The sequence below is a fragment of the Cyanistes caeruleus genome, chromosome 12 (assembly GCF_971803275.1).
Source record: "Cyanistes caeruleus chromosome 12, bCyaCae1.hap1.1, whole genome shotgun sequence".
NCBI lineage: Eukaryota > Metazoa > Chordata > Aves > Passeriformes > Paridae > Cyanistes > Cyanistes caeruleus.
In genome coordinates, this window is record NC_141712.1 from 11,119,613 (window position 1) to 11,136,480 (window position 16,868).

Here is a 16,868-nt window from a genome sequence, read left to right on the forward strand (position 1 = left end):
GCAAGGTTGCTGTGTATGTGGTTCATGTGTGGGAGAGCGGAATGGACAGATTTTCTGGAAATATACTATGTGTGTGCATTCCCTACTATGGGTTCTTTTTCTTTCTAAACAGATCCTTTAGGTTTTCCTGTTTGTTTTTTCCACTCTTGCTCACCTGTCTGTGTAGCTTCCTCATTGTTCTTTCATGAAACCTGCAAGCTTCCTTCTGTCCTAACTCGAGTCATGTTGGCTGCTTTATTTTTTGAACTGGAGGTGCCCAAACAATGTTTTTACACTGAAAATTTTCAAACACTTAAAAATGTTTCAAAAAATTCACTTAAAAAAAACTGCTTAGGCAAGACTAAGGTGACTGCAGCACATAAGACCACATGACAGAGACACAGTGAAAGCTTCAAACGAGAAGCTAAAACCTTTGATAAAGTGATTGAGTTTTTAATAACCCAACCATTCATTATTAAGTACACTCCTTACTTTGCTGCTGTGAAGTGGCCTCTACTTCCCCCACTGAAATTTAGAATGTGGAAAGATTTCTTTGTGTAATACAAATGGCAATAGAGAAGGGAAGAGAGTGGAGGTAGGCAGTGGAATTAAAAACCTATTTTTTTTCCAATACTTAAGGGAAAAAAGCATTGTCTTAATCAGATGGATTTTCTTGTCCATGGAAATGAAAAATGGAAACCACAGGGTTAATTTACTGGGAAAGTGGTTACTGGACAAGTAAAATGCCACTTACAGAAAATTATTAATATGTTGCTGCCTGTAGCAGAGAAAGGACATTTTTAGAGGAAACAGTTGTATGCAAACAGTAAAACAATGACAGCAAAGGAGTGCTTAAAATATTCAGATAGAGATAATATAAATATCTAAATATAAATATTCAGATAGAGATTGTGGATACCATAAGTGTGTTACAAGTCCAAGTATTAGGCTTGTTTTGTGCTAGCTTGGTTTGTTTAGGCAAGTAATCCTGCCTTCCTCAGACTGCAGAATCACATAAAGCAGCTGGCCTTTTTGTTTTGGGGTTATTTTTGGTGATTTTGCTGTTGGTGTTTAAGAGGTTGGTAGGTGCTGGAAAGTTCACTTAACTTCATCTGTATTTTAGTTTAAGCCCAGGTTTTTTTCACTGGTTGCACAGTGGCAATGACCCTTTGGCATACTTTCCACATTTGAAGCATCTCTGAAGGGAGTGCTGGATTCTATCAGATGACTCAGGACAGTGCTATTGTTAAGGACAAATTTAATTTCTTAAGAGCTTCCCCTCTTACTCCTTGTGCTGATGTAGTAGTTACATTTTCAGGCAACACTTTTTTGTTGTTGTTTCAGACTGTTTCCCCGTGTCATAGTGAAACTTCTGTTGCTGTATGGATGGAGGCAAAAGTAAAACACTGATGATGAAATATAAGAAAATCAGAGGTTACACTGGAAAGATAATAGGAAAAACCTCAGTGATTAAAAATTGAGCAATTGAGTTATGCAGGCACACATGTTCAAGGCATGGAAGATCCAGTGCAGTAAATTAAATGGGCTGTTCTTTAAAGTACTATCCCAATGGATTTGCCATGTGCTGGTGATAGACACCTTTGATTTCAATTTAATTCTACACTTCAGTGAATGTTGTCTTACAAAGGAAATATGTTAAGTGAAGACTGTCTGTTAGATTACTCTGAAGTATGTCTGTTTCCAAATAGCTAAGTGTTTGACCTCTTAAGCTTCAATATACTAATAGAGGAATACATGTGGAATCTACATCCCTAGAAGAGGATCAGCCTGAGAACCCTAAGAGATTAGTTCTTCGGTTTAACTTTGTGTTTGGACTTTCTCTGAACATCATTGTGTGTGTTTTGTTCACCTGAACCTCTTAGAGTGAGTGTTTAATTCCCTTACAGCATAATGATTTTGATGGTTTTATTCAGCAGAGGGAACTCCACATATAAAAGCCTATGATGAAGAGAGTGTGGCCTCTCTGAGCACCACACAAGATGAGACACAAGACAGTTTCCAGATGAACAATGGGACACCAAATTCTGGTTATCTCCTACAAGGTGGATACATGTTGGCTGCATCCTACTGGCCAAAGGCAAGTTCATAATGCAACTTTGAAAACCAAAATAGCAGTTGAAGGCAGACTCCAACATGAATGTTCGGTTAAATATGTTAGAACTAAGAAGCAGGGGAAATAGCTGTAGGATTTGAGCTTCAGGACCTTTTAGATATTATTATGTTGACTCCTGAAATGTGCATTTAAATCTAGATATTGACTTTCCATAATTTTTGAAGGTGAGCATAACTTTAATGTCACAGGTCTTTGGCACTTTGTGAAAAATGGTATTCAAAGTGTAAAAAGTTGGTTTATGTCAAATATAGGGGAGAATCTTGAACTCAGAAATAAAGTGTTTGCTTCCAGAACTTGTAGTTTTATCAGTCACAAGTTTTACTTGACAAATAACTTTGAAATGATCAGAAAATCCAGTTTTCTGTAATTCTCATGTATTTAGCTGAATTTATTGGGACTTGAGATCTGTGTCTTATGAAGGTGTGTAAAGTGTTATCTGTGTTTGGTGTCCAAAGGATGGGAATGAGGAGTTACATGGTTTTGGAAGCCAAAAGGGGACATGAATAATAGTCTGTAGATTTAGTTTTATAAATGCTATTTGCTGTATGTTATGCTGCTGCTCACAGGTTCAGATCCTGTTAGCAGTGAGTCAAAGCCAACATACAAATACTGCTTTGGTAGTTACCTTGTTACCTTATCTTTCCTTTAAAAATCAGGGAGATAGTTTGTTTTTTGTAGTCATTTGCTAGATCCTGTACAGATGAGAGAAATTGTATACTCGTTCTGAGGTGCATAGTGATATTAAATGCAGAAGTGCTTTCGGAGATTTACAGCAAATCAAACAAATGCAGGAACTTCAAAATCTTCAAGTCCAAGTCCAGTGATAAAAATGTTGTCATTTCTCTATGTAGAATTAAGAGCTAATACATAAATGTAAGTGTTGGTAAGCATTGGTCATCCTAAACAATTTCTTCTCTTTTATAGGACCGAGTTATGATTAACAGGCTGGACAGCATTTGTCAGACAGTGTTGAAGGGTAAATGGCCTTCAGCCCGAAGGAGCTACGACAGCACGGCAGTGGCATCGTTCTACACCACCAAACTGCTGGACAGCTCAGGGGCAGCTGCCGAGTACAGTGAGCCCAGTGCACCCACACCCCCTCTGGCAGCTGTAAAAGAAGAATATGACCAATCACCCCAGCTGTCAAAGGTGAAGAAGCATGTACGAGAAAAGGAGTTTACAGTGAAAATCAATGACGTATGTTTATTTTTATTGCCCTAGGACCTGGTTGCGATTGCGGTGTGCGGCATGCTTTACCTGCAAGTGGCTGCCTGCTCTCACTCTCACTTCTTCACACACTTGTTTGTGGGTATTTGGGTCTGCTGCTTCTGGGCACTGAGTGTTTGGGGTTTGGGTTTGGTTTTTTTGGGAGGGGGTTCTTCTGTGGTTTTGTTTTATTGTTTTTGTTTGGTTTTCGTTTGGATTTTTTCGGATTTTTTTTCTCCTAATTTGCATAAGCCACTGGAAGGAATCATTATTTTTTTTCTCTGAATTCAATTTTTTCCATACTGATACTTCCTCAGACAGCTGGTTTTATGCTGTTTCTAACACATCTGGTTAGTATAAAAAGGTATTTCTGCTGTTCAACTTTTTTTAAACATCTCAACAAGTACTTTACTATTTCATGGTCTTTTAGAAGATTGCAGGAAAATTTCCTGGTTTAAATGCAGACTAGAAGCTTCAAACATATTGTTTATCTGTAGTTTGAGAACTGTTTGTAGTACATAAAGTAAGTGATTCTTTACTCTTGTAGTTGGGTCTAGGACTGGATTCAGGAGGTAAACACCTTACTAGTGTCTGGATTTTTCAGTTCAGATGACATTTCTGTTCAAATTCTGGTTTTACATGGAAGAGCATGATTGTATAAGGTCTAACACAATGTTTTCATTCTTTCTCAATTCTGCTGGAATAACTGTATGCGAAAATCCTAATTATGAGGTAGTTCTTTCTGCTTCAGCAGAAGCTCTTCTAACCCTGGCATTTATTTAACAGGAAGGTGGTTTGAAATTGACTTTTCAGAAGCAGGGACTGTCTCAGAAAAGGCCATTTGAAAGCGAGGAGGGTGCATTGGGTCAGCAGCAATATCTGGCTCGGCTACGTGAACTCCAGAATGCTTCAGAAACCAGCCTTGTCAACTTCCCAAAATCACTTCCCAAATCAGGTACATAAAATATCAGAGAGCAGAAGGGTAGTCTGGTATTAAATCTTCTGTGTTCTTGTGTTGATGTCCATGAATTGGCAGTGGAAAAGAGATGTTTGCAATGTTATTCTAAATTGCAGTCTGGATAAATCTCTCTAGTGTAGAGCCATTCTGCAGTTTGGAGCACCTGATATTTTTTCACAGTGTCAATTACTGTAACGTTCATTTATTAGAATGTTGCTATTAGACACTGTAAACCCCCTCAAAAGAAGATTTTAATAATTAATAATTCTGAAGTGAATCACTGTACATTGACAGTAATCACTCAGAACTTAATATGGCTACTTTGTAAGTAAATATGAAGAGTTCCAGATTTATGCCTCTGCCAATTTGGACTATTCATAATCTTCATATAAAGTGGCAGTGGAGGACAGTAATCTAGAATCAATTTTTGATTTATAGCCAGAAACCTACAGCTTGTTTCATAAAAAGTAACAGTAGGTATACTCTGAGAAATAAAAATGAGCCTAAAGTAAGGAGTTAACATTTGGGTTAAAATATTAGAAATTATTAGAAATGGGTGCTTAATTTAGGCCAGCCTCTGCTTAAATTTTGCAGCAAACCATTGTGGTATTGCTAAACATTTATTTAGGGATGTCTGCCTTTGTGTATATGATATCAGCAGTTTTCAATGGCTATCATCCCTGTACATATTAATTTGGGGGGGTGTGGAGGGGCAGTAATGAAATTTTCATAGTAAAGTGACTTTCAGAGCCTGATATTCATGATGCTTTAAGCAGTCATAAAACAAAGGGCAATTCATCTTAGCTGTTGCATGTAGAAATTGCACTCACACTAATTCAAATAATTTTATTTCCTTTTTTTATTCAGACACGTTTCTCTTTATAAACAAGCATCTGACACAGGTTTTATTGCATCATTTATTAGGTACTTCCAGTCACTTAACAGCCAGTGCCAATGGAGTCATAGTTGACAGTCAGCCTGTAGTCAAAAAGAGACGAGGAAGAAGGAAGAATGTGGAGGGGGTTGATGTCCTCTTTATGAATAGAAATAAACAGCCTAACCATGTAAGTAAACTTGATTTTGTATCCAAAAAATCAAAATTATTATTATTAATGCCTTAGCTGAGCATAACCAGCTGTCCCTGTTTCACAAGAGCTTGTTGTCAAAACTTTTGGGTTTGGGATATTTTTTGCTGGTAGTTTATGATTACACAGATGACAAGTGGTGGAGTGTCATTAAATATTAGATATATATAATATCAATAACTGCTTTTAAAATGTAAGTTTAATTCTGGTGAACTTTAACAATGTATTATTAAAAATTTGTGGCTTGACATAACAACACTTGAACATGCCTTCCTTTAACATTTGTTTTGGGGCCTAATATGGCAGTGATTTGAGGGATTTCTGTGGCATGAGCAGTTCTCAAGTTCTTGAGTGTGATCTGCAGAACTGTGGCTTTCATTGGACCCATACATGAAATAATTGTAATGGTTTGTTTTCAGTGCAGTAAATCAGATGTTTTTAATTTCTCCAGGTTAATCCAGGTATTAACTCCTGCCAGGTTGCTGCAGGAATAAACCCAGCACTCACTTACACACAGTCCCAAGGCATGCTCGATGCAGAGAGCCCAGTTCCTGTTATTAACCTGAAAGATGGAACAAGGCTTGCAGGTGATGACGCCCCTAAAAGAAAAGACTTAGAAAGGTGGCTTAAAGAACATCCTGGATATGTTGAAGATTCAGGAGCTTGTATTCCTGTGAGTATTTCTTTCACCTCTCCCTAGCTAAATAGTAAAATACTTCACATATGATGTATTTGGGTTTGTATTCTCTGTTACAGGGAATTATTTCCTTGTTCTTCTGTTCCACATAGGAAAAGGAAAATGTCCATTTCTTTTAACAGTGTGAGGTCTGCAAGCCCTCCTTTTGTCTCACAAATATAATTGCTAAGAAAAGCAATACTAAATCAAGACATTTGATTTTTGTATTATTTCACTTACAATTTAAAACATTATCTAGAGTAAGAAAACTCATATTGCTATGATAATGATGGAGCTGAAAATGTGCAGCAGCATATTTAGTGATGTGCAAGAGGATTAAAGAACTTACTGTGGAATGTATCTCATACCTACAGTACAGTGTTGTGGTAGTGGTGTATGATCTCATACTGTTGATTCTGAATTGGAGATTTTACATTGAGTTAATGTTTAGCAGAATGTAAGAAAATCATATGTGTGATATCTAGAGTAACAACCTTACTTCTCCATGAAGATCATACAAAACAGCAGCAGTCTTCCAGACAGTTAATGCAGTGTTAAAACCTGAAAAATTTGTAAAGCAATGGGCAGAGGCATCAGAGAGATGATGTAGTGCTGTTTACTGGGATGCTTATTAAATGGTTGTGATTAGTAAATAGGTACTGTTATTAAACTAATTCTGAAGTTCAAGTTGGTTTTGAATTAATGCCTGACCACAGAGAATGCACAGAGATCTTCCTGTTTTTAAAGCAGTTATATCAGAAAGATAATTGGCTTTTTAATTCCTTTATAACAGAGGATGCAGCTGCACGATGGGAGGCCCAAACAAAAAAGACACCGTTGTCGAAACCCCAATAAACTGGATGTTAACAGTTTAACTGGTGAAGAACGTGTTCAGCTCATAAATAGAAGAAATGCAAGAAAGGTATTCATGATACTGTTCCCATTCTGATACTCCCCAAATGAAAAGTTATTCCAGATGAAGAACTTGATACACTACGCTCACTAAAATTTTCCCAGTATACAAATGAAATGTTTCTGTTTTAAAGTTTTGGCAGTTTTTTTAAGTTTTAAAGTCAATTAAAATCTTACAGTAATTTTTTTTGCAACTGTGAAAATATGTAAGGTACACATAGAAACTTAGCCATGGTTTATAGAACACTTGGTATGGTGCAGTGTTTGTGCCATTGACTCAGACAGAGGCAAGGCCACTAAAATACATGTTTAAAACATGATCAAAGTGGCAACTTCATCAAAAGTTTTGAGATTTTTTGTAATCTTTCTCATTACTATTTTTGACACAATTAAAATTGTGTTGGTAGTATATCTGGCATAGAAACTTACCCTTTGGAACTGAGGAAATCCTGTGTACTGGATTATTTTGCTTTTTTCACTAATGTCTGGCATTTGCCCTTTATGGATCCACCAGTAGGTATGTCAGTCACATTTCTAGGTGGAATGTTAGAGGAACAGGAGAACAAAAGGAGAAGGGGAATTCTTGTGTGAAAAGGCGGCAGTAGAAGATGTGAGAGAATTTGAATTTAATAGAATTTTTGTACAGGCGGTCAAAGTTTGGGAACAGCACAACACATTTGAATAGGCTCTGGGGAAAGCTAAAGGCAATTTTCAAGAAAAGCGTGCAGAACAATACTGGTGTCTATTGAACAGATCTGGCCAGATGTGTGTGATGGTTTCTTTGAATGTCAGTGTAGCACCAGAGCAGCAGTCCAGGGGGAATCCTTGAGCTGTTGTGTCTGTGTATGGAGCATTTTCCCTTTTATGGCACTGCCAGCTTCTCTTTTTGTTAGAGCAGCTACAAGGGAATCAGGATGGGTTTTTTCATATGCTGCTATATTAAGGTCAGGAGCTTTGTCCATCTGTACAGGAGAGCGAGGCAGAATTTGAGTCTTTAATCTCTTCAGTGTATTGAGACAGCCGCTCTGAAGGAGAAGCAGAATGGTTGTGAGTCTCTTGAAACTGGCATCCATGGCTGCTCTTCAAAAGCTGTGCCCTGAGGGGTCTTGTCAAAGTTGAGGATCAAGGAGTGAGAGATCTGATCTCAGTTAACTGTGAAAACCTGTGTTTTTGTGATGGCTTTTTTTCCCTTCAGATTTCCCTTCCATAGTTTGTACTTGAATGCTCTGTTAATCTCAGTTTTTCCATGTATAAGTTGTCACAAATTTCTCTGTATCACCAAACTAGTTTTTTTCAATTTCTTTTTTAGTTCTGTAGCTTAGTAGCAGGGAGTGAAAGACCAAAAGTAGTCTAGAAAATACGAGTTTAAGTTGCAGTTTATAGAGAAAGTTAAGCAGAAACTGGAAATTCTTTTTTCTTTCTGGATCTGAATAATACCTCTCATTAATTTAATAGCTTACTTTCCTACTTATATGCTTTTATTAGGATATGCTGTTTAGTAATTTTAACTTGACCTTTTTTGCGTGAAAAAAACCTCAAGAACTTAATTCATGATGGCAGAGCCTCTTAAAAGTATTTTTAGAAGTTGACTGAGATGAAAGAATAGGATTTATGTATTGAATAAAGGAAAAGTTTAACAGGGTTGTACATACCACTTTCTTGGTAATATGTGGACCACTTTCTCTGTTCATGTGGTTGTTCTTCTGTTCATTGCATATCTAAATAAAAATTAAATATTAAACATTAGTGGGAGTGTGAAATATTGAAGTCTCAAACTGAGTTCGATAGATGAGTTTGAGTTTAGTAGATTTAGAACAAATCATATACACATCTATCACCAGCAGTCAGCCAAAAGCTGCATCATGCTCCATGATAATTTGAAGTGAGGCTTTATTTGTACTGTTATTTAAAAAGTAAAAATGAAACAATATCAGGTATTAATGTTGCTTTCTTTCTTATCAGCTGTCATGTATTCACTGACTTCTATCTTCTGCTTCTCAGGTTGGGGGTGCATTTGCTCCCCCTCTGAAGGATTTGTGCAGGTTCTTGAAAGAAAATCCAGAGTATGGAGTGGCTCCTGAGTGGGGAGAAGTTGTAAAACAGTCTGTGAGTATTTGCAGAATAAGATAAGCATGACATGAAATGTATCTGAAGGGAAACAAGGCAAACAGAAAAAAAATGCATGCCAAGGGGTGTGATTTTCATTTCTGGTGTTACATTAATAGCAAACATAGTTCAGTGTCAGCTTTCTGCCAGCTTAGTTCAGTAAATGCTTTGCTGGCACAGCTGGAGTAGGGGTGGAACAGTGACTGGCAACCACAAACCAGAGATTTTATTGAAGATGCTGTAATACTGTGACTTTTCATGTCTTAAATATAGCCCAGTGGCTTTTACGAAAGATACTAGTCAAGAAGAATGAGAGTATTTTCTTTAAAGTTCCAGTTGGGGAAAAAAAATGGTTAATTTGAAATATTTATTTTACTTTTAATGTGAGCCTTTGAGAAATTAGGCTAGTGGGGATACTATCAGTTAGTCTTACCTTGAAGATAAGGACATACTTTGAACTTCAAAGAGTTGTGTTGTATAGTGTATACCTCTGAATAGAGGTATAAATAATAGCAGAATTACTTTGAGAAAGTAGTAGTTATGTACATAGAGAAGAGCAGAACTTGAGTTCTGAAGTCCTCTAGTTGTACTAAGCTAATATAAATTACAGTTATTTCCTGGGGGGAAAAAGGCAGCTGTACTATGGTGTTGAGTAATATTTGATCTTATCATTGCCATTTTAAAAAGGGAATTTCAAACCTATGCATTTTGAAGGGAATCTTGGTATTCGTTGCAATTCTTTTTTGTTAGGAGGTCTTAAAGTGGTGAAATAATACAAATCCTAAATAGAAGTACTGTGAATTTAATTTAAATTCAAGTTGAGTCTTTATTCTTCAGTTTATGGATGAGATGAAATATGAGGACATTAAAGAGACACTAGCAAAAATAAAAAGGGCTCAGAGATTGTTGGTCTGTGTGCAATCACACACATTTAACTTTAAATTGAAAACTAATTAAACTGTCAAGTGATTGCTGTGTGATAATATTTCAAAGCAGTGCTGGTTTAGATCTTAGACTGAGCTTGCTCCTATAATTAGCTATATTTTGCTTGATGTGCCAGGAAGCCATGAAGGGTTAGTTAGCAGAGGGTGTGAGAAGATCCGTGTGTAGCCGTCACAGTGGAGATGGGCCTTTAGATGTTTGGGGTGTGGTAGCACAGAGTCACCACGGATGCCAGGGAGTTGGGTGGAGCTCAGGCCTTTGACACTGTTCCGTACACTTGAGTCCTGTTTGCTTTTCCTTTGCCATCTTCAAGCTCCCAAAATACACTAAAGCGCCCCTGTGTCTCTCCCAGGGCTTCCTCCCCGAGGGAATGTTTGACCGCATCCTGACGGGCCCGGTGGTGCGGGAAGAGGTGAGCCGGAGGGGGAGGCGCCCCAAGAGCGAGATCGCCAAGGCCACGGCGGCTGCGGCGGCCGCCTCCGCCGCCAGCGTGCCCGTCAGCCCCCTGCTCGCCAACGGGCTGCTCCCGGGCGTGGACCTGCCCAGCCTGCAGGCCTTGCAGCAGAACCTGCAGAACCTGCAGTCGCTGCAGGTGACGGCGGGATTGATGGGAATGCCGGCCGGCCTAGCTGCCGGAGGAGAGGCCAAGAACGTGGCTGCCATGTTCCCCATGCTGCTGTCAGGGATGGCTGGGTTACCAAACCTGCTGGGCATGGGAGGACTCCTGACAAAGTCGACAGAATCCGTTTCGGAGGAGAAAAAGGGAAACGAGTCAAAGGACACGGATACAAAGAAAGAAAGGACAGAAGACCAAAATACGGATACTGGTGGTGAAAACTCTGTTTCGAGTTCTCCTTCAACATCCTCTGCCGCTGCAGCTGCCAATCCTCTCTCTCTTAACCCTTTACTTTTGTCCAACATACTTTACCCAGGGATGCTTCTCACTCCAGGCCTTAATCTTCATATCCCAGCTTTGTCTCAGTCTAATATTTTTGATGTACAGAACAGTGAAAGCAATGACACAGGCTCAGCCAAGCCCACAGAAGAAAAGGAGGAAAATTCTAGGGTTAGAGATCAGGAAGACAAAGGGGGAACAGAGCCAAGCTCTCACAACGAAAACAGCACAGATGAGGGTTCAGAGAAAGCAGATGCTTCATCTGGATCTGACAGTACATCGTCTTCATCTGAGGATTCGGATTCGAGCGATGAAGACTGACCCCAGACTCTGCACTTAAATTATAAACTGATTTTGAATTTATTCTTTAATTATTTCATTGTAAATAACCCAGTGTTGAGTGCATCAATGATTTACTGACCGAACATTTCAGTATTTGTTTAGAAGTGCAAACTGCTTTCAGAGACGTTTTGCATGTAATATTTCTTGAAGTTCATAAGTTTCTGAACTTGTATGTACTATCAAATACACAATGGTGTAAAATTACAACAAAAGGCATTATAATTTTGTTGGGGGGTTAATTTTATGAAAATAATGCTCAAGTAAGAGCTGTATATTTAATATATTTGCAGTGAACACAGAATACTTTATGCATATTATTGATTTAATTTGAATATAGTTTTACAGCCTCCTTGACACTTATAATTTACAGATCAAAACTCAGCAATAATTTGGGCAGCTAATGAATGTCATGAAAGCTGTAGAATCTACATCACCATCCATTGCTTTAATTACATGAAAATGCTCTAGTGTTGTGATGCACTGCTGTTTCCAATTCAGGTACAAGTGTGTTTAAAAGAAGATAAATTTTTCCCAATCAGCCAATTAAACTGGCTACCTGTTACCTCAGCTGAGTTAGTTTAGGAAGTTTACATTGGTTTCTATTACTTGTTTTCAGGTTTTGTTTTGTTTTTTAAAGACATCCTGTATAGCATGTTAAAATCTGAGTTACTTGAGATAAGACTGTTGAGGTTTTCTTTCCCCCTTATTGCAGCTGTTCTCTTTGACAGCAGGAAGGGGAAATTAAAGCAAAAACTGTCTTATCTCATGCTACCTGGCACCATGTAGGTCTATTTAGTTTACACCTTGCAAAGTTTTGGGCTCCCTCTGCAGAATTAAAAGTCCCAAAATGAGGAGTAGTTTCCTCAAAACTCAGAAGAGGCAAACTGTCATAAAGTGCCACTGAAAAGACCTTTCAACACTGCATAATTCATGTAAAAATTGTTTGTTTGCTTTGTTTGTGTAGATTTCTATTTGTGTTTTATGTCATAAACCTCCTGGAGTTCCCAGTTAATAATGGTAAATAGAGTACAGATAGTTTTGAACTCCTTTTGAGTTTAAACTTCTCTGCAGATTTTAATCTGACTAAATATTAAATTTATTATCCAAAATCATTATTGGGATATCACTTCATATATTATGCTGAGTTACCCACTAAAGAAAAAAGCACTTTGAATAGTAAGGAAGACAAATTATTCCTAGAAACCACAGTAACAGGGCATAAGGCATCTGTTTTAAGTCCAAATCCTTAGAACCCTTTACTATATAAAATCTGTCTAAGATTTGATGTGTGATATGATTCCTCCTTCTTCTTAAGCTGCTATTACTCTGACACGGTCAAGGCCCAGATTCACATTTACAGAACTTCTGAACTGACTGAGACTTCAGTTGACCTTGGTTACATCAATTGCGGTCCAAGAATAGGCAAGTGTTAAGAGAAAATAGATACAGGTACTAGTGAAAGTCATGGAAAAAGCTTTACAAAGGGATAAATTTAAAAATAAAAAAACAAAAACTGTATATTTTGATATAGTTCTGTTGCTTGCTTGTACAGTAAAACAACTGTGTTGTTTTTTATCAAGAACTTTACCAATGAAATATAAGTTTCTACGTGCAAATTAAATAGCCCCATGATTAGAAACAGTATTAGATGTAATTACACAATTATACAAGTACCATTTGGATTGTGCTGGTTACGTATTTTCCCAGATAGTATTCTGATTTTTGGCCCTTCATGCAGTGTCTTAGCAATAGTGAAAATCAAAAACTGCCAAGAGAAGGGGGTAGCCAATTCTTCATCATTAAAATAAAAAGTATTTCATATTAAATATTTTGCCCTTTGTAATATAGCACTTTTATTTAACTAGGATGCATCTATGAAATAGCCAAAGTTTTACAAGCAGTTATTAACTTCGTTTGCTGATGGAGTATGTCAACAATACCATCACTTCCCACCCTTCCCCCACAAAACAAGTCCTAAATCTTGTGGCTAAAACCTAATTTATATCAGATTTATGAAATAAAGTATTTTCCTATTATGGTCAAGTAAGTTTGGTTACTGTTCTAGTGATTCTTTCTATGTAATAAGGCAATTACAGTTTCAAGTAATGAAGGCTGGTGTAGACTTGAACATAATTATATTTGGGTTATTTTTCATCAGTTTGATCCAGAGGGGGAAAAAGTGTCCCACTATCAGCTAAACTATATGCAAATATGGTTGTATAAAGTTAAGGGTTATAAGGAAACCTCAGTAGAATTACACTAATACTGAAGTTAAAATGAAAAGGATATCCAAGGTGATGATAAAGTGTGTGTTGGTAGTTACTAAAAAAAAACCTTAGCTGTTATTGCCTTGTATTTCTATCCCTTGTTTCAGGCTTCATGATCCAAGTCTTAGTCCAGGTTTTTTTTGGACATTTGCAATATTTGCCAGTTGTGTTCTGTGTAGTCTGAATTTGCTTTCTGTAGTTGAACAAGCGTCTTAAAAAGTCATTTGTAATTTATTGAATTACTTTCTATGATGTTCTATAGAGCAAATGGAAGTTTAATTATTTTTTATTAAACATATTCTTTGACTACCCGTGATGTCTGCCTCAGTATGTGAAAGTAATGCTGTGTAAGGATTAAACGTGGATCTTCCAGGAGCAAAACTCAAGTTTTAGTGCTAAGTTTTAAAACTGAAATTATTCTTAAGACCTTTAAAACCCTGCAAACAAGCAAAGGACATAACACTCACAACCTACTGCCCAAGACCATGGTTTACTCTTACAGAATTTTACTGGGAATCAGTTGCCTCTAATTCTCTTGTCTTACAATCAAAAGCTGTTTTTCCCACACTACTTATGGTTAGAAAATAATGTATGGTCTAGGTTCTGGTTCAAAAGTTACCTTAATTTTAAATAAGCATCTTGGCAGTGAAGTAAGTACCTTTTCAGTCTTCTTTTAAAAAAACTTTGCATTACTTTCTACATCTTTATTAAAACTTCTAATTGTGCACACAGCACTTAACTATTGCATGTATTTCACACAGGGCACAGATGTTTCTCCTGAATCCGAGTTGTCTCCTGCTTGTCTGGTGCCACCTTGTTTTAACCTGGCATTGCATTTGAATGATTCAATGGTATCCTTATTTATTTCAGCCTGAATTTTGTCTTCATCCTCATCATCCTTTTTGAGCTTCTTCTGCAGATCTGTACACAGGTGATAAAAGTTCACATATACATGATCTCTGTTCTCAGCTTCTCTGTTTCTTTTTCTCCTTAAAAGTCCTGCAAAATCTCTTTAACAGTATTTTTTAAAATCCATTTTAGAATCCAGTCTTCTTGGTCTACAAATTAAAATATAAGGATCTGTTTTTCAGTGGAACTATTCCCGAGGGACAGGTGTTCTAGGCACTATATTGGTGGTTAGTTTCTGGCACTTCTTTGAAATTTTTCCAAACAGTATGTGGGGTATGATGATAAGATTCTAAACAAGGTGTCCAGAGCAAAGTCCTGTCATATTTGTTTTATTTTGTCTCTGAGAAAATTATTTGTGCCATGTTATATAGTAATACATTTTTCATGGATTGCTCAGAGTGACAGTGCTGATCACCCATTAAAATGAGGTTTGATAAAGATGTAATTCAAGCTGTAGTGAGATGAAATGTGCCTGGTATTCAAGGCTAATATAAAGAGATGTACACAATAGTGTTAACTTATTTGTGATGTGCAAAGTTACTAACAGCTAGTTTTATAAGCAGTTTCTGATCTAGTTCTATTACATCTATAATTACCTTCCACATGAGCAGGCTGTTTCAGTGCACTGTACACTGCTGTAGCTGACCAACACTGAAAATTTTACATTTGTATGTTGTTGGGACCTTGGGCTGGTGGTGTTGTCTGTAGAGCAGACTAATTGTACTGGTGTAGCCACAGGAGTTTACAAAATAACTGCCCTGGCTTATCTAAGTGTCCCTAATGTTACACAAACAGGCAATATAATTTCTTTGTTACATTTAGAGGAAAAGGAAATAAAGATAACAGCTTTCCAAGTTCTTTTTATGATTTTTTTTATTGAATGCTGCCTCCTTTCAGGTTCTTTCATGCAAGGAAGGAGGGAAAATGCAATGCCCACGATCCTTCATGAAGTTAAACTGGAAAATGAGGACTTGTTTGCTCTGCCTCCTGTGTTCCAGTGTGAACGAGACCTGACAGTGCACAATTCTCATTAGTGTTCCAGGTAAGGTCTCACGAATAAAAGAGAGGCTGGCTTGGGAAGTTCTTGGGATCCTAATGTCAGATAGAGTTTCATCATCTAGAGAGATGAGGGTGCACTCTCTAGTGCTCACCAAAACTGGTAATAGTCCTCACACTTTTTTTCTGCTGTCTGATGATACAAGCATTTGATTTGGGAACTGCCGTGTCAGATCCTCTGCTTGACAGTGTTTGACCTGAGTGTAGCAGGGGGCACGAGCATGTTCATGGGGAAAATTTCTGAGACTACAGAACAGTAAAAAAATGTATGTTATTGGGGTTAGCCAAGCAGCTGAGAGGGTTTGTGGCTGTTATTTGTCATACTGGTAGATCTAGCATGGAGTAGTCGAAATTATTCAAATAATTAACATGTCATATGAGGATGACTCTTTATTATTCTTGCATCTTTTTAATGGAGGAGGAGCAGGAGGGGAAAAGGGGAGAAGTGGAGGAACAAGTGAAGCTATGTCCTCAGGGGTAAAAAAGATTTCACTAAAATGTTTCTTACCTGAATTTTCAGTACACTGTTAAATGAAAACTTTAAAAAAAAATTTCTACACAAAAGAAGTTAACCCATTTATTTACAAAGTCTGGAAGCATGAAACCACAGGGAAGTATACAGGTGTAATCACAGCATAATAACCTTCCCTTGAACCTCAGCTTTATCTTTCAATATTGTGAGGGTTTGTTCCTCTTTTTTTAATATGAAAGATTTTTACAGAGTAGATTAATATTTCTCAGTATATATTAAATGCTGTAATAAGTTATTGCTGCTTTGTGTTTTAGTAGATACTGTAAATTTATCTAAACAGAAAAAACCTGTGTCATTTATATAGTCTTCTGGGTGGCAGAGAGCTTCCCATCAATGCTCTGCAGAGCTCAGAGTAGGACTTGGCCTCGCTGGAAAGTTCACAGCTCCTCTGTGTTACAAAAAAAAAAAAAAGATGTAAGACATTAAATATAACCTAATCACTAGTTTTTAATGTTGTAAGCTGTTCTGGTAATCTGGGGGTTACAGGTATAGGGGGGACCCTGCTGACAGCACCAGCTTGAGCTCTCTGCTGTTCTCTGTGCTGGGTACCAGTGTGTATTTGTGTCCTGAATCACATCTCAGGTCAGCCAAATCATCTTTTCTTGACGTTTCTTTTTTTTCCCCTGAAGTTTTCAGCATTGGTGAAATACCAGTAACACAAAATCAAGCCGACAGAGTCAATAAATCTCTTTTAATCAAGTGCAGCCTGTTGTACTGATCACTTCATTGATATGTACACCTGCTCTAGGACTTAAATCTCATTTTTGGCAGCCTCCTCTGCTCAGTTAGGACTTGACCCAGGGGAGCTATTTCTGCCTCTTTCCTACCCTCCACTGCCTATATACAGCCCATGCCCTGTACTGTGTGTA

At 37.5% G+C, this 16,868-nt stretch overlaps 1 protein-coding gene across 9 annotated transcripts in view; it reads left to right on the top strand.

Annotated features, from left to right (window-relative positions):
- Window positions 1–13,813, top strand: part of CHD9 (chromodomain helicase DNA binding protein 9) — an 87,617-nt gene extending 73,804 nt beyond the window's left edge. For 4 of the 9 annotated variants that reach the window (XM_086847603.1, XM_086847599.1, XM_086847605.1 and 1 more), the window contains 8 exons: window positions 1,914–2,077; window positions 3,038–3,310; window positions 4,106–4,274; window positions 5,202–5,341; window positions 5,814–6,035; window positions 6,832–6,960; window positions 8,952–9,056; window positions 10,351–13,813. In XM_086847603.1, the coding sequence (XP_086703729.1) occupies window positions 1,914–2,077; window positions 3,038–3,310; window positions 4,106–4,274; window positions 5,202–5,341; window positions 5,814–6,035; window positions 6,832–6,960; window positions 8,952–9,056; window positions 10,351–11,214 (2,066 nt within the window). In that variant the 3' untranslated portion in view covers window positions 11,215–13,813. Of the gene's footprint in view, window positions 1–1,913; window positions 2,078–3,037; window positions 3,311–3,334; window positions 3,419–4,105; window positions 4,275–5,201; window positions 5,342–5,813; window positions 6,036–6,831; window positions 6,961–8,951; window positions 9,057–10,350 lie in introns of all 9 variants that reach the window. The other 5 variants (XM_086847604.1, XM_086847600.1, XM_086847598.1 and 2 more) reach the window with 4 other exon arrangements.
- Window positions 13,814–16,868: the final 3,055 nt, after the last annotated feature.